Below are 26,198 nucleotides of genomic sequence, written 5' to 3' on the forward strand. Positions count from 1 at the left end.
GTTGCCTCTGCAACAGAGTTCGGACCTGTTTTGTGTACCAAGGGGGATCAGTTCCATCTCTTACCAATTTATGAGGTATGAATCTCTCAATTGCTGCTACTACTATATCTTTGAATTTGAGCCACATCTCGTCTACATTTGCATAGTTCGGAAGGAATGGAGATTGTCTCTTAGAAAGGCTTCTAGTGACACTTTATCCCCTTTTTTAAATAAAATTATTTTGTGTTTGTTTCTGGTGGATTTGTAAGAAACAGTATTGAGCCTCGCTACAACGACCTTGTGATCACTAATCCCTGTATCAGTCATGATGCTCTCTATCAGCTCTGGATTGTTTGTGGCTAAGAGGTCAAGCGTGTTTTCGCAACCATTTACAATTCGTGTGGGTTCATGGACTAACTGCTCGAAATAATTTTCGGAGAAAGCATTTAGGACAATCTCGGAAGATGTTTTCTGCATACCACTGGTTTTTAACAAGTATTTTTGCCAACATATTGAGGGAAGGTTGAAGTCCCCACCAACTATAACCGTATGAGTGGGGTATTTATTTGTTACAAGACTCAAATTTTCTCTGAACTGTTCCGCAACTATATCATCGGAGTCTGGGGGTCGGTAGAAACAGCCAATTATTAACTTAGTTCGGGTGTTAAGTATAACCTCCACCCATACCAATTCGCATGGAGTATCTACTTTGACTTCACTACAAGATAAACCACTACTGACAGACACAAACACTCCACCACCAATTCTGCCTAATCTATCTTTCCTGAACACCATCTGAGACTTCGTAAAAATTTCTGCAGAACTTATTTCAGGCTTTAGCCAGCTTTCTGTACCTATAATGATTTCAGCTTCTGTGCTTTCTATTAGCGCTTGAAGCTCAGGGACTTTCCCAGTACAACTAAAACAATTTACAACTACAATTCCGACTGTTCATTGATCCAAGCACGTCCTGTATTTGCCACGCACCCTTTGAGATTGCAGCCAACCCCGTACTTTCCCGAGGCCTTCTAACCTAAAAAACCGCCCAGTCCATGCCACACAGCTTCCGCTACCCGTGTAGCCACCAGCTGAGTGTAGTGAACTCCTGACCTATTCAGCGGAACCCGAAACCCCACCACCCTATGGCACAAGTCAAGGAATCTGCAGCCAACATGGTCGCAAAACCGTCTGAGCCTCCGATTCAGACCGTCCACCCGGCTCTGCACCATAGGTCCGCAGTCAGTTCTGTCAATGATGCTGCAGATGGTGAGCTCTGCCTTCATCTTGTAAGCAAGACCAGCAGCCTTCACCAAATCAGATAGCCGCTGGAATCCAGAGAGAATTTCCTCAGATCCAAAGCAACACACGTCATTAGTGCTGACATGTGCCACCATCTGCAGCTGGCTGCACCCTGTGCTTTTCATGGCATCCAGAAGGACCCTTTCCACATCAGGAATGACTCCACCTGGAATGCACATGGAGTGCACACTGGATTTCTTCCCCTCCTTAGCCGCCATATCCCTAAGGGGCCCCATTACACGCCTAACATTGGAGCTCCCAACTACCAATAAGCCCACCCTCAAGAACTTTTACTTTGTCTGCCATCAGGAAGAAAACACATTTCCTTTTAGAAGACGTGTCCACACAGTAAATAAAAACATACACACAAAAGAAAATGAAAGACATGGAAAGAAAATATACAGCAAGAAATCAGTGTATATGTGAAGACCACAACATGGACTGATGTATGTTGCACAGAATGATGGGCACCTCAAACACAACAATGCCCATATTGCTCATGAAGCACTGTGTGTACTGTAGTCAATCATAATGGGAAGATTTTTTTGTTTTAATACATTCGCTGCAGATTCATTTTAGAATGATAAAGGTACATACAATGTACTGTGCAGTGCAATAACTATCAAACAATACAAACCATTTTAGTTGTACAGTACAAATTCCTTTTTCCTTGAAGAAATCAGTATAACATCAACATCTACACTCTGCAAACCACTGTGAGGTGCAGGGCACAGGGTACATCCCATTGTACCAGTTATTAGGGTTTCTTCCTGTTCCATTGACATGTGGAGTGACGGATGAATGATTGTCTGAATGCCTCTGTGTGTGCAGTAATATTCCAATGTTATCCTCATGACCCCTATGTGAGTGATATGTAGTGGGTTGTAGTATATTTCTACAGTAATCATTTAAAGCCAGTTCTTAAAACTTTGTTAACAGATTTTATCAGAATAGTTTATGTCTTATCTTCAAGATAAGTTCCTTCAGTATTTCTGTGATGCTCTTCCATGGACTAAACAAACCTGTTACCATTTGTGCTGCCCTTCTCTGTATCCTCCCCCCCCCCCTCCCCCCCCCCCCCCCCCCACCCCCATGAACCATAGACCTTGCCGTTGGTGGGGAGGCTTGTGTGCTTCAGCGACACAGATAGCCGTACCATAGGTGCAACCACAACGGAGGGGTATCTGTTGAGAGGCCAGACAAACGTATGGTTCCTGAAGAGGGGCAGCAGCCTTTTCAGTAGTTGCAGTGGCAACAGTCTGGATGATTGACTGATCTGGCCTTGTAACACTAACCAAATCAGCCTTGCTGTGCTGGTACTGTGAACGGCTGAAAGCAAGGGGAAACTACGGCTGTAATTTTTTCCCGGGGGCATGCAGCTTTACTGTATGGATAAATGATGATGGCGTCCTCTTGGGTAAAATATTCTGGAGGTAAAATAGTCCCCCATTCGGATCTCCGGACGGGGACTACTCAAGAGGACGTCTTTATCAGGAGAAAGAAAACTGGCGTTCTACGGATCGGAACGTGGAATGTCAGATCCCTTAATCTGGCAGGTAGGTTAGAAAATTTAAAAAGGGAAATGGATAGGTTAAAGTTGGATATAGTGGGAATTAGTGAAGTTCGGTGGCAGGAGGAACAAGACTTTTGGTCAGGTGAATACAGGGTTATAAATACAAAATCAAGTAGGGGTAATGCAGGAGTAGGTTTAATAATGAATAAAGCAATAGGAACACGGGTAAGCTACTACAAACAGCACAGTGAACGCATTGTTGTGGCCAAGATAGACACGAAGCCCATGCCAATGACAGTAGTACAAGTCTATATGCCTACTAGCTCTGCAGATGATGAAGAAATTGAAGAAATGTATGATGACATAAAAGAAATTATTCAGATAGTGAAGGGAGGCGAAAATTTAATAGTCATGGGTGATTGGAATTCGACAGTAGGAAAAGGAAGAGAAGGAAACATAGTAGGTGAATATGGATTGGGGCTAAGAAATGAAAGAGGAAGCCGCCTGATAGAATTTTGCACAGAGCACAACTTAATCATAGCTAACATTTGGTTCAAGAATCATGAAAAAAGGTTCTATACATGGAAGAACCCTGGAGATTTTAAAAGGTTTCAGATAGATTATATAATGGTAAGACAGAGATTTAGGAACCAGGTTTTAAATTGTAAGACATTTCCAGGGGCAGATGTGGACTCTGACCACAATCTATTGGTTGAACACAATCTGTTGGTTATGAACTGCAGATTAAAACTGAAGAAACTGCAAAAAGGTGGGAATTTAAGGAGATGGGACCTGGATAAACTGAAAGAACCAGAGGTTGTACAGAGTTTCAGGGAGAGCATAAGGGAACAATTGACAAGAATGGGGGAAAGAAATACAGTAGAAGAAGAATGGGTAGCTTTGAGGTATGAAGTAGTGAAGGCAGCAGAGGATCAAGTAGGTAAAAAGATGAGGGCTAGTAGAAATCCTTGGGTGACAGAAGAAATATTGAACTTAATTGACGAAAGGAGAAAATATAAAAATGCAGTAAATGATGCAGGCAAAAAGGAATACAAACGTCTCAAAAATGAGATCGACAGGAAGTGCAAAATGGCTAAACAGGCATGGCTAGAGGACAAATGTAATGATGTAGAGGCTTATCTCATGAGGGGTAAGATAGATACTGCCTACAGGAAAATTAAAGAGACCTTTGGAGAAAGGAGAACCACTTGTATGAATATCAAGAACTCAGATGGAAACCCAGTTATAGGCAATGAAGGTAAAGCAGAAAGGTGGAAGGAGTGTATAGAGGGTCTATACAAGGGCGATGTACTTGAGGGCAATGTTATAGAAATGGAAGAGGATGTAGATGAAGATGAAATGGGAGGTATCATACTGCGTGAAGAGTTTGATAGAGCACTGAAAGACCTAAGTCGAAACAAGGCATCGGGAGTAGACAACATTCCATTAGAACTACTGACAGCCTTAGGAGAGCCAGTCCTGACAAAACTCTACCATCTGGTGAGCAAAATGTATGAGACAGGCGAAATACCCTCAGACTTCAAGAAGAATATAATAATTCCAATTCCAAAGAAAGCAGGCGCTGACAGATGTGAAAATTACCGAACTATCAGTTTAATAAATCATGGCTGCAAAATACCAATGTGAATTCTTTACAGACGAATGGAAAATCTGGTAGAAGCCCACCTCGGGGAAGATCAGTTTGGATTCCATAGAAATATGGGAACACGTGAGGCAATACTGACCCTACGACTTATTTTAGAAGCTAGATTAAGAAAAGGCAAACCTGCGTTTCTAGCATTTGTAGACTTGGAGAAAGCTTTTGACAATGTTGACTGGAATACTCTCTTTCAAATTCTGAAGGTGGCAGGTGTAAAATACAGGGAGCGAAAGGCTATTTACAATTTGTACAGAAACCAGATGGCAGTTATAAGAGTCGAGGGACATGAAAGGGGAGCAGTGGTTGGGAAAGGAGTGAGACAGGGTTGTAGCCTCTCCCCGATGTTGTTCAATCTGTATATTGATCAAGCAGTAAAAGAAACAAAAGAAAAATTCGGAGTAGGTATTAAAATCCATGGAGAAGAAATAAAAATGTTGAGATTCGCCAATGACATTGTAATTCTGTCAGAGACAGCAAAGGACTTAGAAGAGCAGTCGAACGGAATGGACAGTATCTTGAAGGAGGATATAAGATGAACATCAACAAAAGCAAAACAAGGATCATGGAATGTAGTCAAATTAAGTCGGGTGATGCTGAGGGAATTAGATTAGGAAATGAGACACTTAAAGTAATAAAGGAGTTTTGCTATTTGGGGAGCAAAATAACTGATGATGGTCAAAGTATAGAGGATAAAAATGTAGACTGGCAATGGCAAGGAAAGTGTTTCTGAAGAAGAGAAATTTGTTAATACCAAGTATAGATTTAAGTGTCAGGAAGTCGTTTCTGGAAGTATTTGTATGGAGTGTAGCCATGTACGTAAGTGAAACATGAACGATAAATAGTTTTGACAAGAAGAGAATAGAAGCTTTTGAAATGTGGTGCTACAGAAGAATGCTGAAGATTAGATGGATAGATCACATAACTAATGAGGAGGTATGGAATAGAATTGGGGAGAAGAGGAGTTTGTGGCACAACTTAACTAGAAGAAGGGATCGGTTGGTAGGACATGTTCTGAGGCATCAAGGGATCACCAATTTAGTATTGGAGGGCAGCGTGGAGGGTAAAAATCGTAGAGGGAGACCAAGAGATGAATACACTAAGCAGATTCAGAAGGATGTAGGCTGCAGTAAGTACTGGGAGATGAAGAAGCTTGCACAGGATAGAGTAGCATGGAGAGCTACATCAAACCAGTCTCAGGACTGAAGACCACAAGAACAACTTCTCTGTATACGTTTAATATCCCCAGTTAGTCTTGTCTTGTATGGATCCAACAAACTTGAGCAATATTCTAGAATTGGATACACAAGTGATTTGTAAGCAATCTCCTTTGTAGATTGATTGGATAGTATTCTACCAGTAAACTGAAGTCTACCACTTGCTTTACTTGTGACTGAACCTGTGTGATAATCACATTTTATATCCCTGCAAAGTGTTACACCCACGTATTTGTATCAGTTGGCTGATTTCATATATGACTCATTGATATTATAGTCAGAGGCTACTACATTTTTTTTTGTTTTGTGAAGTGCAATATATTACTTGCTGAACATTTAAAGCAGCTAATCTCTTCACCACTTCGAAACCTTATCAAGATCTGATTGAGTATTTATGCAGATTCTTTTGGGTAGTACTTCATTACAGAAAACTGCATCACCTTCAAAAAGCCTGAATTTATTATTACTATTGTCTGCAAAGTCCTTAGTATACAACATGAACAGCAAGAGTCCCAGCACACATCCTTGTGGCACACACAAAGTTACTTTTACATCTGATGATGACTTTCCATCCAAGATAACATACTATATCCTCACTTGATATCCCATATGAGCATACTTTCGACAATAAGTGTAAGAGTGGTACTGAGTCAGATGCTTTCCAGAAATCAATAACTACAACATCTACCTGATTGCCTTGTTAGTTAGTTAGTTGTTTGGGGGAAGAGACCAAACAGTGAGGTTATCGGATTCATAGGATTAGGGAAGAATGGGGAAGGAAGTCGGCCGTGCCCTTTTAAAGGAACCATCCCGCCATTTGCCTGGAGCAATTTAGGGAAATCACAGAAAACCTAAATCAGGATGGCCTGACACGGGATGGAACCATCGTCCTTCTGAATGTGAGTCCAGTGTGCTAACCACTGCGCCACCTCGCTTGGTCCTGATTGCCTTGATCCAAAGCTTTCAGTATGTCATGTGAGAAAAGTGTGAATTGAATTTCACATGATTGATTTTTCAAAATCTATGTTGTTTTGCATAGAGGAGGTATTTTTGTTCAAGATACCTCGTTACTGTGTTCCAGATAGTTGTAGTTTAGATGGTTTGAGTTTTATTTAATTGCAATTCCAGTGATATCCAGGGGCACTGACTTCTAAAAAATTTTGGTGATTGGGGGGGGGGCTATACTGTGAGTCTTTCCCTGGGAAATTTTCTGAATTTTAGATGAAGAATAGTGAGTTTTAAAGTTTGCGTAAGCATTTTAGAGTCATATGAGCAACATTAGTACCCCGAAAACTGGACTCTTGATAACTCGACGCTCTGAGAAACTTGACAAGCATGAAACATTTTTCGACTTTGAATAAAGAAACAAAACATAAACATGCATGGTATTTTCATAAAAAGCTAATTTAATTTATAGTAAAAATCATGCTTATAGACTATTACAGAGCAGTGAATATATAGCTCTGAAAAGACTGAAATTATATTTAAATTAAACTTAAACTATCATTAAAAGAATAAAACACAAAATATTGCTGTCACACAGAAATAGCACTTTGATTAATAACTGAAATAGCTAATTTAAGCTTACTTTGAATAAGGCTCAGGGTTCATTAAATAAAAACAATATCTCAAAGTTAACGCTTTAATACATTTAATACAGTATGCCTAATACTTTCAGTCAAAAAGTATGGAAATATCAGGTTTTAGTTGGGTCTTACACCCTAAAAATACTTAAGAATTTGAAAATAACTAATACAGTACTATAGTAATACAGTTCTAAACTAGTACTAATATTCTGATACTGAAAATTTAACATTATGTATGCATTTAATTCTCTATTTTATAAAGATTTTTAATATTGCTCTAAATGCTATTATTAGGGCTAGAGTGTCTTTAAAAAGGTGCAAATGTCAATTGTCTGACTGGATTACTGAATATGAAGTCATTGATGACTGGTCGGATATCCAGTTCATCCAAAACATCTCGGTGGGCATGAAGAACAGCCAAGTTGTTCAATCGCTTCTGTCCCATTGTTGATCGGAGATATGACTTCAGACATCTAAGGACGCTAAATGACCATTCTGCTGTTGCTGTTGTGATTCCAACAACTTGGAGAAGCTTAATGCACTTCACTACTTCACATAACATTTCTCCAACTGCAGGCTCTTGTGTAATGTACTTTCATACATCACGCATATTTTTTAAGACCAGTTGTTTTTTTATTACTGATATCGGCTAACATATTCAAGTGTAAGCGCAGTCTCTCAATGTCTAGGTCATTTTTGAAAAACTCAGTTGATTTTTCCAAATTTCTTTCACCTTTACTTACTAAAAGAAAGCACTCTTGCTCAGCTGCAATGACCTGGGTGAGTCCAGTTGAAGCAAACCGCTCAGTAATGCATTGATTGCACTGTTTCACAAACTTCAGTGTAAGTAACTTTGTAGTATTTCTTTGTGGTTCTGAAAGTGTGTGGCGAGCTGGCTTCATTGTTTTCATACTTCTTTGGTATACGTCGATTCCGAGGAAGTGAAGGATCATCAACTTGTGAAGGTTTTTCTTTTAAACACAATTCCCAAAAGTGTTCAAAACTATCATGCCTCCCATTCAATACACAAATCAAGTCCTCACATATTTTTTCCAAATCAGCAACACTTAGATGAAGGCACTGAATTTTTTCATTGACGTCCTCTACTGGGTTCATTGCCTGGCAATAAGGATGTACAAAGAAATAAGTCTTTAATTGTAACACTGACTCACATTTGTAGCCTGCCTCTGTTTTGTCCTCTGCAGAAAATGTTTCAAAAAAACTCTAGAAGTTCTTCAAAGTTTTTCAATATTCTCAATATACTAGAAGCTCGCATAGTCCATCGAGTCAGGCAAAGGGGTTGTAGACCAGTTTGGTCATTGGCGCTCTCAAAGCATATGCTTCTGAAAAGTCCCATCCTTTCGTTGGATTCCCTTACAGTGTTTATTAAGTCCTCGGCTAAAACCATAATATCCCTCATAATTGTAAGATGGCAGAGACTGTCTACAACTGCCAAGTCTAAACTGTGAGCAGTGCGGTGCACATAATGTGCTTTTAGTTGTACATCCAAAACTAACATTTTTAGTCCTTTGAACTTACCTCTCATATTCGAGGCACCATCATAGCATTGTCCTCTTAAATTATCCATTGACAAATGAAGATGAGCAAAAAGTCTTTTAAAATACTAAACAGAGGTTGTGATTCAGAGTTGGGTGTTTCATATAAGCCAATAAAGTCTTAATTGATGATTAAGGAATCATCAACAGTATGAATAGAAAATGACACTTGTTCATGAATTGAAGAATCACTTGTTTTGTCAACCATAATAGAAAAATGTTCAGCCTTCTTGTTTGAAGCCAATAGCTTTCTCGACACACACTTTGCTAGTAGATCAATGATCTCGTTCTGAATGTTGTGGGTCATCTACTTATACCCTGAACACCCTAACCAATCTTTAAACTGAGGTGTGTCATTCTTTTTGAGTTCCAACAACTGAAAAAAATTTGGGTTTACATCTTTATACGCCCTAATTGCTAGTCCTTGTTGGCATAGAAATCACACAATAGTAAATATTGTCTCAAGAACTAAACAGCCTTTCTTCTTATCACTATCTAACTGTTCATTCAATTAGGAGGCCACACTTCAGTTAGTGACAGAATTTAGTTTCAGAACACCTTCTTTATGCGTAAATGTATTTTCATGAAGATGGAATTTTCCAAAGGCTTTTCCTAGTTAGAAAACCCTATGGAAGTAAATGCATCTTCTTTTTTTGAAGAAAATTGTAATAGATTTCTAGCATCTGCCTCTTTGCAGGTAGTACAGAAAACATTTTTGGTAGATGCTTCATATTCTAGCCATTTATATTTGATCAACCAAGACTTCTGAAATGATCTTCCCTTACTGGATTGTTAAGGTTTAGGCTGTGAACAGTTCTTCCTTAAGATAATGAAGCAATTGATGATACAATAATTGTTTGAGGTTGACTTGCAGTATCATCAACTTCCAAGCACGTCCTTTTAGTAACAAATTTATCCATTGCAAACTTAATTCACAATACGCTAAGAGACTAAAGTAAATGAATAAAATATAGTAATATAAAATAGTCCACTAGCCACTACCGTCAGAAAACTAAACACGTCTGCGGCATGCACTCAATGAAACTATCCACACTGAATGACTGTGACAGCAGGGTGGGCTTTGTATAGTTGCAGCGTCATAATGTCTCAAAGCGTCAAGGAGACGTGAGACAGAGGGTTCCAGGTGCTTCTGCTCCAGTCCTTTTGATGTCATTGCAGCCGCAGCACTGACCTGCCAGTGCCAGACTTTACCCGAAGGTTTGCACACCGGGACATATTCTAAGTGTCTTTCTTAAAATTACAGAGTGCAGCAATCAGTTATCCTTTTTTAGATTTTATTACACAAATCCAGATTTCGGCTAGTAGCTAGCCATTCTCAATGCACTATTTTCTATTCTGAATGCATGTAAGTCCCTGTTGTTCAGGCATCAGTCACAGTTCTATTCAAAGAACTGTGACTTACACCCGAACAACAGGTACTTACATGCAATGAGAACAGAAAATAGTGCATTGAGAATGGCTAGCTACTAGCTGAAATCTGGATTTGCATAATAAAATCTAAAAAAGGAGGACCAATTGCTGCACTCTATAATTTATAAGTCACATAACAGTCACTGAGTGCACCCACTTTTCGAATGGAAGGTAACCTGATGAAAATTCTAAGTGTGCCTGCACCACCGTAACACTATCATGATTGACACAACTTTTTTTCAGTTAACCTACTTACTACCATAATAATTATTTGTTTTAACACATTACTGAATGTATTTTAAAAGGTAACTATCATCAAACAAGGAAAATGAAAAATTCCGACATAATTTTGTGATTTTACAAAGTGTAATATAACTAATAACTTTTTTTAATTATTGGGGGAGGGGGGGCTCCACCCCTCCAAATGAATTTTTGAGGGGGCTCGGGCCCCCTCAGACGCCATGGAGTCAGTGCCTGTGATGATATCTTACTCCGATTTATTTTTGTATGTGTATTGCACTGAACATACCGACACAACTGTGCAGTTGTCGACAGTATGTGCTGTGTGTCTTGTGCTTGCTGCTGTCAATGGTAATGCTCACTATCCAAAACAGTTTGGATTCACTATTGCTCATTTCTATCCCAGGTTGCATGCTAATGGTTGTACACAGTAGTACGGACAGGTTTACTGATGAAGAGTTGGCTAACGTGCACCTCATTTATGGGTTCACTGAACACAATGAAAGAGTGCCACGTCGACACAATACTCAGTTCTTCCCTCAGTGATTTCAAGCACATCACAGTACATTTGCATCTGAGGCTTATTGCATTACTCTGTGTTTTGTGTAGTGTATTTTGGTGATTCCATGTTACACAATTTTCCCTGTCATGAAAATATTATCACTGAAGGAAAGATAAATGGGGTAACAAAGCAAATGAACCATAATTACATTATTACTTTGCAATGAGCCACCAGACACGTGGATCCCTTGTAAGAAAAATACTCACAAGATACCATTAAACAACTTCCAAAATATTTTGTCAGTATAAAGCTACATAAATAATTTGTTCATTGTACTAGATATAAACAGCACTGAATAGGATAGGAGAAGGAGCAAAGAAATTTTGTCACAATAGCTCTTTTTCTTCTAATATACAAATACAAAGCAATTCCCATTTCTATCAGTGTGAATACATTAGTACTAATCATAATTTGTAGGCTTAGAGAAAGCTTTTGACAATATAACTGACATGCACTCTTTGAAATTCTGATGGTAGTAGGGGCAAAATACAGAGAGAAGGACAGCAACAGTTTAGGAAAGAATCAGATAAGGCTCTACTCTATTCCCAATGTTATTGAATCTGTACACTGAGCAAGCAGTAAAGAAATCCAAAGAAAAAGTTGAAGAAATGAAAACTTTGAGGTTTGCCAATGACACTGTAGTTATTTCAGAGATAACAAAGGACTTAGGGGAAGCAGTTGAAAGGAGTGTACAGTGTCTTGAAATCTACATCTACATCCATACTCCGCAAACCACCCAATGGTGTGTGGCAGAGGGCACCTTGAGCACCTCTATCAGTTCTCCCTTCTATTCCAGTATTGTATTGTTCGTGGAAAGAAAGACTGTCAGAATGCCTCTGCGTGGGCTCTAATCTCTCTGATCTTATCCTCATGTTCTCTTTGGTGAAGGTATGTTCTCGAAACTTAAAAAAAAGCCTGTACCAAGCTACTGAGTGTCTCTCTTGCAGAGTCTTCCACTGGAGCTTGTCTATCATCTCCGTAATGCTCTCGCAATTACCAAATGATCCTGTGACGAAGCCACGCTGCTCTCCATTGGATCTTCTCTGTCTCTTCTATCAACCCTATCTGGTACAGATCCCACATTGGTGAGCAGTATTCAAGTAGTGGGGGAACGAGTGTACTGTAACCTACTTCCTTTGTTTTCAGATTGCATTTCCTTAGGATTCTTCCAATGAATCTCAGTCTGGCATCTGCTTTACCGACGATCAACTTTATATGATCATTCCATTTTAAATCACTCCTAATGCATACTCCCAGATAATTTATGGAATTAACTGCTTCCAGTTGCTGACCTGCTATATTGTAGCTAAATGATAAGGGATCTTTCTTTATATGTATTTGCAGCACATTACACTTGTCAACATTGAGATTCAATTGCCATTCCCTGCACCATGCATCAATTCGCTGTAGATCCTCCTGCATTTCAGTACAATTTTCCATTGTTACAACCTCTCGATATACCACAGCATCATCCGCAAAAAGCCTCAGTGAACTTCTGATGTTATCCACAAGGTCATTTATATATACTGTGAACAGCAACGGTCCTACAACACTCCCCTATGGCACACCTGAAATCACTCTTACTTCGGATGACTTCTCTCCATTGAGAATGACATGCTGCATTCTGTTATCTAGGAACTCTTCAATTTAATCACACAATTGGTCTGATAATCCATATGCTCTTACTTTGTTCATTAACGACTGTGGGGAACTGTATCAAATGCCTTGCAGAAGTCAAGGAACACGGCATCTACCTGGGAACCCTCATCTATGGCCCTCTGAGTCTTGTGGACAAATAGCACAAGCTGTGTTTCACACAATCACCTTTTTCAAAACCCATGCTGATTCCTACATAGTAGATTTCTAGTATCCAGAAAAATCAATATACTCGAACATAATACGTGTTCCAAAATTCTACAATTGATTGACGTTAGAGATATAGGTCTATAGTTCTGCACATCTGTTCGACATACCTCCTTGAAAATGGGGATGACCTTTGCCCTTTTCCAATCTTTTGGAACGCTATGTACTTCTAGAGACCTACGGTACACCACTGCAAGAAGGGGGGCAAGTTCCTGCACGTACTCTGTGTGAAATCAAACTGGTATCCCATCAAGTCCAGCGGCCTTTCTTCTTTTGAGTGATTTTAATTGTTTTTCTTTCCCTCTGTCATCTATTTCAATATCTACCATTTTGTCATTTGTGTGACAATCTAGAGAAGGAACTACAGTGCAGTCTTCTTCTGTGAAACAGCTTTGGAAAAAGACATTTAGTATTTTGGCTTTTAGTCTGTCATCCTCTGTTGCAGTACCATTTTGGTCACAGAGTGTCTCGAAATTTTGTTTTGATCCACCTACAGCTTTGACATAAGACCAAAATTTCGTAGGATTTTCTGCCAAGTCAGTACATAGAACTTTATTTTCGAATTCATTGAATGCTTCTCACGTAGCCCTCCTCACACTACATTTCGCTTCGTGTAACTTTTGTTTGTCTGCAAGGTTTTGGCTATGTTTATGTTTGCTGTGAAGTTCCCTTTGCTTGCATAGCAGTTTTCTAACTCGGTTGTTGTACCACGGTGGCTCTTTTCCAACTCTTATGATCTTGCTTGGCACATACTAATCTAACGCATATTGTACGATGGTTTTGAGCTTTGTCCACAGATCCTGAACACTATCTGTACTTAAGATAAAACTTTTGTTTTGAGCCATCAAGTGCTCTGAAATTTGCTTTTTGTCACTTTTGCTAAACAGAAAAATCTTCCTACCTTTTTAATATTTCTATTTATGGCTGAAATCATTGAAGCAGTAACCGCTTTATGATCACTGATTCCCTCTTCTGCATTAACTGTTTCAAATAGTTCGGGTCTGTATGTCACCAGAAGGTCTAATATGTTATCACCACAAGTCGGTTCTCTGTTTAACTGCTCAAGGTAGTTTTCAGATAATGCACTTAAAAAATTTCACTGGATTCTTTGCCCTGCCACCCATTATAAATGTATAAGATGAACTTTTACAAAAGCAAAACAATATTATGATAAGTATAGTTGCTACTCACCATATAGTGGAGTTTCTGAGTCATAGAAGGGCACAGCAAAATGACTGTCAGAAAATGGGCTTTTGGACAGTAAGGCCTCTGTCAGAAATAGACAACACACACACATGCACACTCACACAAATGCAACTGGTACACGAGTGACTGGAGTCTCTGGCAGCTGAAGCCAAATTGTGAATAGCCGTGCATCATGGGAGAGGTGACTGGGTGATGGGGTAATGAGAAGGCTGGGATGAGGAGGGGGAGGAATAGCTAAACTGCAACCACTGTGCTGTATTCTATGTGGGCATGACAACTGACAAGCTCTCTAGCTGCATGAATGGCCACCGACAAACTGTGGTTGAGAAACAGCTGGATCACACCATTGCTGAGCACGCTGTCTAACATAACATCCTTCATTTCAATGACTGCTTCACAGCCTATGCCATTTAGATGCTTCCCACCAACACCAGATTTTCTGAATTGCACAGGTGAGAACTCATCCTGCAAAATATCCTATGTACTCATAACCCTCTTGGCCTCAACCTTCGTTAGTCATTGTCGTTACTTACCTAGCCCCTTCACTGTTTCTGTTCCAGCACTACACAGCCCTCATTTCAGCAATGCATCCTCAATCTCTTTAATTCTCTCCTTTTCTGCTATTCTGAACCCCCACCTGTCTAATGTCCTGAATGCACCTAGCTGCCCTACCCTCTCTCCACCTCATCCCCATCACACAGTTACCTCCCCCATCATGCCCCACTTCTCGCAGTCTGACTTCAAAGCTGTTGGAGCTATGGTAGTTGTGTGTGTGTGTGTTTTGTCTATCCTCAACAAAAACATTATTGGCTGAAACCTCACTTTCTGACAGTCTTTTTCATATGCCTGTTGTGCCTATCTGCAACTCAGCAGTGTCTCTGACATATGATGAGTAGCAAATACTCTTTTCATAATATTGTTACACTCCATCCTGGATTTTCCAAGGGTAATAGAAGGTAGATGAATTAAATGAGGCAATGCCAAGGAAATTAGATTAGGAAATGAGACTCTACAAGTAGCACATCAGTTTTGCTATTTGAGCAGTAAAATAACTTACTTGGCTGAAGTAGAGAAAATATAAAATGTAGGCTGGCTACAGGAAGAAATCTCAAGGTATTTGTCAGAAGTGTAGCACTGTAGAGAAGTGAAATCTGGATGATAAGCAGCCCAGATAAAAAGAGAATAGGAGCTTATGAAATGTGGTGCTGCAGAAGAATGCTAAAGATCGGATGGGTAGGATGGTTAGCATAACTGATGAGGAAGTGTTGAACAGAATTTGTGAAAAAGAAATTTGTGGCATAAATCAACTAAAAAAAGGGGTCAGTTGATAGGACACATTCTGTGATCTCAAGGAATCATGTTTAGTATTTGAGGGAAACATGATATTTAAAAATGGTAAAGTGAGACCAAGAGATGAGTACAGTAAGCAGGTTCAAATGGACGACGGTTACAGTAATTGTTTGGAGATGAAGAGGCTTGCACAGGATGGACTGGTGTGGATAACTGCATCAAACCAGTCTTTGGACAGGAGGCCACAAGAACTGTGATAATTTGTTGTTGCAGTACCATCAAAATTACTTGATAGTTCACATCTGCCACTTGATGCTACAGTCTCACCACAACCGCTGCCACCTAGCACTTGTTATAGGTGCCACAAAAACATGACGGGGCCATATGCAAATGCAATTAATGTGTAATGTGAAGCAATGTCGGAAGCAGCTGCATGAGGTTTGATGGGAGTTGTTCTGTTGATGGCTGGTTTTGAGGAACCAGTGACTGAACTATGGCAGACAATGTGTCTTCTAACCCTGAATCTAAACCTGTGTCCTAAACTAACCACAAACTAGTAATGTGCAATATAACCAACAGTAATCAGCAGTCTGTGGCAGAACTAAAATTATAATCAGTTTGTTCACAGTGATTAAAGTTAACCTCAATGAGCAAAGTGAAGACAAAAAAATACCAGTTTCAGCATTACAAACAAAATGTAAATTCTTACTGCCTCCTGTTACCTGAAACTACCCTCGCACTAGCTACAGGATGGTGCGTTCATTATCAACTGCTAATCACTCCTGGTTGCTGCTTGGTTGCAGGATATAGGTGACACAAGCAGATTCCAAACAAAAAAGAATGATAGGAAGAAAAATAAGAGCAAATTAAAATGCCAAAATGGTGTCGAAAATGGTGCATAACAGTATTAGAAATTTAAAAAAATTACATTGAAATTTTTAAAAAATCTGTTGTATTTGGTGAGATTCAAACCCATGATCTTCTGCATGTGATTTTTATGTGATAACAACTGTGCCACACCATTACCTAGTGGAAGATTGTTATATTTATGAGTCTGATGATCCAGTCGGAACAATTAATTGCAGTCAAAAAATTTGGTTTCACACAATGCTGTGTATGAAATGTGGGCATTTTGTTAGCATTGTTGTGAGTGTGTGTGTGTGTGTGGGGGGGGGGGGGGGGAAGAGGGGGGAGGTGATTGGGTGGCCTATTTCTGATGAAGGCTTAGTTGGCCGAAAGCTCACTTTCTGACAACCTTCGAACTCTTATAACAACAGTTATTGGGAAAATGATAAAAAAATGTTGTTGCTGTATTGAGAACTTGTTTCTGAGCCACTGACACTACAATAAAAGGCAATGAATGTCATTTTTTCCTCTAGTGTTGTAGGTATTGAAATAACTACTTTTCTCAAATTCTGATGGTTTATTTATGTAAAATTTCATTAGCAGTTACTTTGTCATTGTAGTTAAAGCACAGCTACTCACAGAGGTCCACTGTAGGCTTATCGTATGGCAGCAGAACTGAGTAGATACTCTAATGTGTTACTATGAAATTAATTTACACTTAAAAAATTGGTTCCAGTTGTGGCTACTAGGTGCAAATCCAGCACTGTGAATGAAAGAAAGATGTTTAGAAATGTTTCCATTTGTAATGGATTAGGAACAGGACATGGGGAGAAAAGGTCAAATAAGTGAGGATGATATAATGTTGATTTTATTATTAACCACCACTAACACAGTTTGTAGAGTATGAGCACCAGAAACATTGACGAGATGCTGTATAGTGCTAGGTATGCACCTGGTGCACAAAATTAGAACTAACTTTTTTCAGCGTAGGATATCTACCAAATTTAGCTGCCCACTGAACCTCTGTGAGTAGTTACACTTAAGTTATAGCCACATGGAATATGTATTGTGATGGTTCAGTAGCTAAACTAAATTGGTTGAGCATCTCAGCTTCTTGCTGGTCAAGTTTTCATCAATATGCACACTCAAAAACTTGGAGCATTGCACTGCATTTACTGGCTCCTGTTCATGTGCTAAATTGATTGTTGATATGCCATTATTAGTTGTGCAGAACTGAATATGGTTGGTTTTCTCAAAATTTAGGGAGAGTCCATTTTAAATAACCAGTTAATAATTATTTGCTATCTCTCAAAGAGGATTTATTGCAAAACTAGTATCATATTCAAAAATTATCAGTTCTGCTTGATGAATATAAAGTGTAAGATTATCCACATATGTAAGCAATAGTAGTGGGCCCAAAATTAAACCTTGTGGGACTCCCTTTTTGATTTCTCCCAATCCTAAAATTCGCTCTCCTTCCAACACTGTTTGAATTTTTCAGTACAACTGTTTGCATTCTGTTTGTTAAATATGATTCAAGCCAGATGTGCCTAACTTAAGTTCTTCTGAGATGATACAGTGTGTGATGTGAGATGTCACAGTAAAGGTCGTGCAATGTGGCGATTGTCTGTTCAACGCTCGTGCTCCCACAGGAGCAATACGATGAGAACAGAGGTACAGCGTGCAACAATAGCCTCACTTGTGACATGCTGCTGCCAGCCTCCTTGTGGACAGTTTCCTAATATGTCACATATTTACTCAATACTGGGAAGAGGTGTATTTGTCCTTCCAGCTATAAAAACAATTTGTATAAGTTACATCTATGAAAATAATCAATTTTTGATAATATCTTCAGTGTATTAATCAGCTACTGTGACAAAGCTGTGACTTCCTAAAATCGTGCCCTGAAATGAGATCTAGTCTGTCTGACATTTTATGTGCCACACCTAGAATAGCTTTTTATCACTCTCCCAATCCCCACAATATCTTGGTGAGACCCTATGTTCCTTCTGTACCCATCTCCCTACCCTAAGGCTCCTACCCCTGTGACTGTCCCTGCTGCAAGACTTGCTCTATGCACCCCCCTAACACTGTCTATATCAGCCCTGTAACTGGCAAAACGTATACTATCAAAGGGAGAGACACCTGTGAAATGACATGTCACCTACCACCCGTTATGTAAACCCTGTTTGGTGTTTTACATGGTGTGACTGTCATCAAGTTATCAATCAAAATGAATGGACATAGGCAGATGGTGTATTCTGGAAACTCACAAAATCCTGTTGCACAGCATGCTCTACAATATGACAGTCTTGACCTTGGCACTTGTTTCACCATGTGTGCCATCTGGATTTTTCCCCCAGACACCAGTTTTTCAGAACTCTGTATTAATCAGCTACTGTGACAAAGCTGTGACTTCCTGGTGCTGCAACCCATCTGGCCTTAATTTGCATTAATTTCTCTGGTGTCAGCATTTTTTCACAGTAACGATTCCTATCTTCACTGTCTTTGTTTCCTATATCTTTCATTTTCTGACCTGCCTCATCCCCCCCCCCCCCCCCCCCCCCCCCATTTCTCCACACCTCTATCACATACTGCATGCTTAGCTTTACCTTCTTATTAACTTGTGCATACTATTTTGGCAGTAACCTCTGTCTTGCACATTATCCTGTCTTCCACATTTAAGCACTCAGATTTTCAAATCTCACCTAGTGCAGTCCCCAACAATCAGTATTTCCTTCTCATCCTGAACAGTAAGTCTCCTCTGACCTGGGGTTTTGGGCAACTTTTGTGAACTGTGCCTCTTTTCCTAAATCTCACCAGTCCTTTTCCTTCACCCCTCTTCTCCCCTCTTCAGCCCTTCTACCAGAAGTAGTGACTGGCTCTGAAAGGTTGTGAACTTCAAACTTAAATACCTTTATATGTAAGTTTATCTGCCACAGCTCACTGAGTAGATTTTTTTCTTTATCTATACAATTTTGATATGTTACAGTACCAGAGAAGGAAAGTTGCTTCTCACCATATAGTGGAGATGCTGAGTCGCGATAGGCACAATAAAAAGATTCACACACTCATAGCTTTCGGCCATTAAGTCTTTGTTTTAGAGCATAGTTTCAGCTCTCTGAGACTGCAGACGTGTGTGCATGTTGCGTTTGCGTGAGTGTGTGTGTGCGTGTGTGTATGTGTGTCTACTGCTGAGAAAGGCTTAATGGCTGAAAGCTATGAGTGTGTGAATCTTTTTATTGTGCCTATCACGACTGAGCATCTCCGCTATATGGTGAGTAGCAGCTTTCCTTCTCTGGTATTCTAACATTCCATCCTGGCTTTTCCATTGTTCAATTTTGGTATGTTAGCTATATTTGATAAGCAGCACTCTGTGATGTAAACTGGACCAAACATAAACTTGACAGTAACTATATTTTTTACTGCAAAGTTTCAAAATGTGCACTGAGTTTTACTTAATTTTGATATATCACAATCACTAAGGACCATAGCAAGAAAGACAATTGTTCATTATTGGCTATGATATCTGACTATAAGATGCAAAAAACAGAAAGCTTTTTATCAAGTAATCTCCTCAGAATTGAAAGACTGCATAGTGGAGAAACACCGAAACAGTAGTTTTCTTAATTTTTAACACAAAAGTAGATTTTTCTAAGAACTAACAACAGGGGCAGATGCAGCATAGCTTCGGCTACATAAAACAATTTTTTGAGGCACGTTTCCCTCTGTGTGTTCAGTATCATACGGTTGCACAGAGCAGCTGTCTCACAGTGTTGTACCAGGTGACATGACAGAGAATTGTATCAATGTTGTCTCACTGTCATTCCAGTGCAAATCAGTTAAGTTGCTTCAACCATGTTTCTTCAAACTCCATCAATGTCGATCATTTCTGTCTCATATTGTGAGTTTCATTGTGTATTGTAATTGTATCGTATATCACATCATCTCAGTAAGAACCATACCTAGAAATTTAACGTAATGTATGCAATTAAACACCTTTGAAATATTACAAAAAAAAAAAATCATTTCCCATCTTCAGTTTCCTGGGTGTGGTATACAAGCACTTGCCATCTCCTTCTGTCTTCATGCATCTTCTGTCCCAGGACAGCTTCTCATTTGTGTCGTTTCTCCTCCACATCTCATCTTATAGTCTCTGTCCAGCGTTTTCTTGGCCTTCCCTGTGGTCTTCTTCCTATGAGATGTAGGTTGGAATACCTTTTGGCAGGTCTTTGGCTGTTTGTTCTCATTATGTTCCCATACTGTTAAAGCCTACATTTCTTTACGACACTAGTAACACGAACCTCAATACCAGCTAATTTTCTGTTTGCCTCATTTCCAATTTGGTCCTCTCTAGTTGTTTGGTTCATAGTTTTAATGTATCTCGTTTCTGTTGCCTGAATTCTGCTGAGTTCTATGTTTAGTAGGGTACATGTTTTTAAAGCATGTGAAAGGATTGGTATGAAATAGGTGTTATACATGGCCACTTTTGCTTTTCGTGGCATTTTATCATCCAAGAGAAGATTTCCGATTTTACTGTAAAAATTGGATGCTTTCTGTGCCCTTCTGAGTATTTCCTGCTTAATGGTGTCATATTTTGTGATCATGCTTCCTAGGTACTTGAATTGGGTAATAGATTCTACTTTGATTCCTCCTATAAATATGTCTGATTTTGTTGCTTGCCTGTTGATGGTCGTTTTTACTGTCTTTGTTTTACTTATTTTTAACCAGAAATTTTTGAATGTGTTGCTCCAATAATTAAGTTTCTTCTGTGCTTCAGCTTCTGTCTCTCCCATTGTCACCAAAAACCAGGGCATTTGGTTCACTGTCTATTTTCTTGATAGATTTTCATGAACTTGTCCACTATTATTACAAAGAGGAGTGATGAGACAAATCTCTTTGTTTCAAACTGTTCTGATCATCCATTGCCTATCTTGACACAACTGTAACAATTTTTGTATAGCATCTTGAATCTATCAGTTAGGTACTTTGATACCTTTAGGTCTTCCAAACATTTCCTCATATCTTGTTTCAAGGAACATTGTCTTTTGGTTTTTCAATATCAACAAATACCATCAGAAGATTTTTTTCCATTTTCCCATTACTTTTCTGTCAGCATTCTTATTGCAAAAATAAGATCCATAGTACTTCAGTCTTTCCTGAATCCATGTTGTTCTTCCTCAAGCAAAGGTTCTACTATCTTTCTAAGTCTCATTCCTACAATATTTTCTAACAGCTTCAGAGTGTGTGACAGCAGCGTGATGCCTCTGTAATTTTCCCATTTTTGTCAATCGCCCTGGCAATATTATACGATGGTGGTTTGAAAAGTTCTCAGAATGGAATTAAAAAAAAAGTACTTACATCACTGAAACTTTTTTAATTTTCAATGTAGTCTTCTTGTAGATTAATGCACTTGGTCCAACGATGTTCCAGTGCATTGATCCCATCTCAAAAATAAGTTTCCTCCAGACCTGCAAAATAGTTGTCAACCTCGGCTATCAGTTCTTTGTTTGAAGTGAATGTTCATCCACCAAGAAAAATTTTCAGTTCTGGGAAGAGATGGAAGTCTGATGGAGCCACATCAGGTGAATAAGGTGGGCGTGGCAACAATTCATACCTTAGTTCACGTAATTTTGTCACACCATTCTCATGCATTTTTCATCCAGCATCAAGAGTCATGGCACCCATCCTGCAGATAATTTTTTCATTTCTAATTCTTCAATTAAAATGTGATATACCCTTTCAGATGACATCTGGCTAGCATGAGCAATTTCATGACCATTTTGCGTGCTTTTGCAATCATTTCTTGAGTAGTGAGTCATCTTGGCTGACCACTGTGTGGATCATCATCTAAGCTCTCCCAGCCAAATTTAAGTTCATCTGTCCACTTGGCAACAGTTGATATGAAGGAGCAGACTCCTCCAGTGTATTCTGGAAATCAGCACAAATGTCCTTTGCTTTCATACCTTTCTTTATGTTATATAGCTAGAGAAGGCCGAAATGCACGCTATAAGATCATGCAGGATGGTGTGAGGTCTGAAACAGGATACGTAATGAATGCTATAAAGAAAAATACGTAGCTGCTGGAATACTTAACTTTAATCCATCATTTGTATACATCGTTCTTGATGAGACATGCTTCATACGTTAACTATCAGTTGCTATGGCGCCTTGCTAGGTCGTAGCCATGGACTTAGCTGAAGGCTATTCTAACTATCTCTTGGCAAATGAGAGAAAGGCTTCGTCAGTGTAGTCGCTAGCAAAGTCGTCTGTACAACTGTGGCGAGTGCTAGTAAGTCTCTGGAGACCTGCCGTGTGGTGGCACTCGGTTTGGATCACTACAGTGGCGACACACGGGTCCGACATATACTAATGGACCGCGGCCGATTTAAAGCTACCACCTAGCAAGTGTGGTGTCTGGCGGTGACACCACACTTTATGAAGTACTTAATCCTTGCTTGAACCTCAATTTGTTCCTGTCTTCACAAATCACTAAGCAGGAACAACAATAGAGCCATGTCACTGCCACAGCTCTCTTCCAAGAGCACTGACGTGGCATGCTTTTACAGGCAACAGTCCAAAGAATATCACGTGAACTACTCGTTGCACTAGCCTGACCTCTTGTGATGATTCCAAGAACTTTTCAAACAACACTTATATTATTTAAGGCTTACAATATGAGGTAAGTGAATGTATATATAAGATTCTCATTTGAACAACCCTTCTCACTTTCAGTGGCATATGTGTCCGTAACAAATATAGCAGTAAAGGTATTGCAAAATAATTAGTGTATCCAGTATTTGTTTTTTGTCATAATCCAGCATATGAAGTGGTGCTGATTTGGTAGTGTCTAAGGGGATGTAACAGTCACTAGTGCTGTGAATGTGTCATCCTTGCAGAGCTACGTGAAGTCCCTCCTCGAACAGTTTTATTGGACGCTGACATTCTCTACACGCCCGGACGACGACCACATGACGAGGTCACTGCGTGCGGGGGTTGGGAAGTGGCTGTGCCGTGCGCGCGACTCCTCCTGCCTCGACTACGCGTGGCAGCTCGCGCAGGCAGCATCCAGTCCCTCAGATGCCAAGTACGTATCGCCTGCCACCCGAATAGTGTTGTTAAGCCTTGCTCATCCCACATTGCTTCAGTCCTGATCTGTAAAATACAGGGTGTTTAAAAAAATGTGTCGAATTCTTTGAGAGGTGGTAGTACTCATCAGAAAAAGAAAAATAAGTCCAATAAACAAGGGTCTGGAAATGCATACTTTCTGTGATGAGCACATGTTTACAGGGGGTGTTCAATGTGGTGTCCACTCACAACAGTCCACCCCTCTGCCCTCCAACATAAGGATTGACACACCCTTTAAGTTTTCCCATAACCGAGAGTCTAGGGGATTTAGGTCTGGGGAATGAGCAGGCCAAGGTGTACAGCTGCTTCCCCCCTCCCCCCACTCCCTCCCCCCTCCGGCCATTCCAGCGGTCCTGAAATGTCTGTGTCAGATTTTCATGCACATTGTGATGAAAGTATGCTGATGAACCACATTTGTATTTGTTGCTGCAGTGGCACAGCCTCCAGCAAGGTAGGCAATAAACTAATGAGAAAGTCTAGATAATGTGCCCCAGTTAACTATTGTGGTAGCATACATGATCCTATTAATTTATCGCCAAGTACACCTGCCCATACGTTGATTGAGAATCGGTGTTGATCCCTTCTCTCCTTCCTGAATTACTAGGGGATTTACATCTGCCCATAGATACTGGTTATGAAAATTCACAACAGCATCTCTAGTGAACCCTGCCTCATTGGTAAATAAAATCTTGGATCTGAACAGTGGATCTGCAGCACATTTCTGCAACAACGATCGACAGAACCATCTGCGCTGATGAACCTGTGGCCTGAGGGTCTGGATGCACTGTAGATGATATGAGTACAGCAATTATTTGTGAAGTATGCCCCAGATAAGACAGAAAGGCACACCTCCTGCTGCTGCTAATCGTTGCACACTGGTCCCAGGGATTTCTTCTTTCATGTAGTACATGCTCCTCCATGTCAGGCATCCGGACTGTGCGGAGCCTTCCACTGACTGTCTTCCAAGGTGTAAGGGTACCTGTGTCCCTCAGACACTGGAAAAGTCTGCCAAACAGTTTATCAGGGGGCACTCTGCACTGTGCATATTTTTCAGTTTAGAGAGCAAGGTCTTGCTGCTACGTCCATTTGCTAAACCGTAGCAGACTATCCTATCCACAGTTTCACTTGTGGAGTAGTGTGCTTCCATTGCTAACAAGTGGTGGAAGAGAGAAAATATAAATGTATTACAGCATTGATACATACAAACAGCACAATAGCAGAAAACACACAAGTGAACCTGTGTTTGGAAGAAGGTAAAACACCACAATACATACCTAGAATTGACAGTAGTGTACAATAAGGCACACAACCACGACGAAAACTAACGTAGCCTACAACATGACTCAAACCACGCAATTGACTGTACGCCCCTGATGGTAGATAGAGTACTATGAGTAAGACACTGTAATACCCAGCTGATGCATTTGTTGGAGCACCAATGCAATGACTGTGTAAATATCCACAACCGAGCATTACATAGCCCTTCCTATAAACTCGTATTTATCTCAGACCCATTTATCTTAGACCCATTTATCTCGACCCATGTTTATTGGACTTATTTTTCTTGTTTCAATGCATAGTTCCACCTCTCAAAATATTCAACACCTTTTTTTACTCTCTAATGGTTTCTGTATGCTTCTAACTCCAGCATGAAGTGAACTACACCCATCACTATAGAAGTCCACATCTCAGTACCTGACCGAGAGCCTAGGGGGAAGCAAAAATTAATGGCTCACTTGTGCCTTGTGTACTTAGAGCTACTAACCAATCTAAAAACTTACTACTCATAGCAGCTATAATTATTAGTTTACAGATAAAGTAAATACTAGTGTAATGTTGTTCAGTACACTGTCCTCAGTCACGAGTGTAGGTATCTGCACTTACACCCCTATGTGCTAATTAAATTTACATTGCGACTGATGTCTCAGTGAGTTGGGCGGTGGGGGCCAACTGCCCTGCAGTCACAGTTGTTTCCCGAGCATGATGTTCTCATCATTTTGTAGGCACTGTCAGCACCTTGTGAAGCATAGTTGGCTGTATGTCGGCAACACTGTCCCTCACCACTGCAATCCGTCAGTCACAAAGTAGTTTTGATTGGAGTATAACATTCTGGAAAGTTAAGCATAGAATAAGAATATTATAAAAATGGTAGGTTGCTAATCACCACACAGAGCAAGTGTTGAGTCACAGTCAGGCACAATGAAAAGACTGCTAAACATTTAAGATTTCAAATGAGAAGTCCTCCTTCAGAAATAGGAAACACGTACACATTCACATGAGTACGACTCATACACACACAGCCACTGTCTCTGGCCACAGTAGTCTCTTCATTGTACCCCTCTGTGACTTAAGTCCACCTCTATGTGGTTAATTCACATGCTCCATGTACACTATTTCTGATGTATGTTTTATATTTTCAACTGTTTTGAAAATTTACTTTGTTGTTGATCATTGAAAAGGTTAAACGTGTTTTCAAGTCCTTGGTGAATCTTTAGTTTCAAAAAAGATGGATCAAAGAACTGGCATTAAATTTTGTTTGAAAAATGGAATGAAATTCAGCACATCATTTGAAATATTGATTGTGGCACTTGGTGAATCTGTTAGGAGTAAGACAATACTTCACGAGTGGCCTAAATGCTTCAAACAGGGTCGAGAAGATGTTCGAGATGATGACTGTCCTGGGTGCCCTAGCACATCAGTTACTGACAATGATGTGGAAGAAGTAAAGAAAATGGATCTGATTAATCACCAGAGAGGTTTCTGATGATGTAAGCATATCTTTTGGCTCATGCCAAGCAATGCTTTTGGATGTTTTAGGCAGGAAA

General features: G+C 39.8%; 1 protein-coding gene across 1 annotated transcript in view; it reads left to right on the forward strand.

Moving 5' to 3' along the window:
* Positions 1-26,198, forward strand: part of LOC124805407 (aminopeptidase N-like) — a 521,668-nt gene that overhangs the window by 424,247 nt on the left and 71,223 nt on the right. Inside the window, exon 12 of the mRNA XM_047265968.1 lies at positions 23,145-23,332. Within this exon, the coding sequence (XP_047121924.1) occupies positions 23,145-23,332 (188 nt within the window). The remainder of the gene's footprint in view (positions 1-23,144; positions 23,333-26,198) is intronic.

The sequence above is a fragment of the Schistocerca piceifrons genome, chromosome 7, assembly GCF_021461385.2.
Source record: "Schistocerca piceifrons isolate TAMUIC-IGC-003096 chromosome 7, iqSchPice1.1, whole genome shotgun sequence".
In the NCBI taxonomy this organism is placed as follows: Eukaryota; Metazoa; Arthropoda; class Insecta; order Orthoptera; family Acrididae; genus Schistocerca; species Schistocerca piceifrons.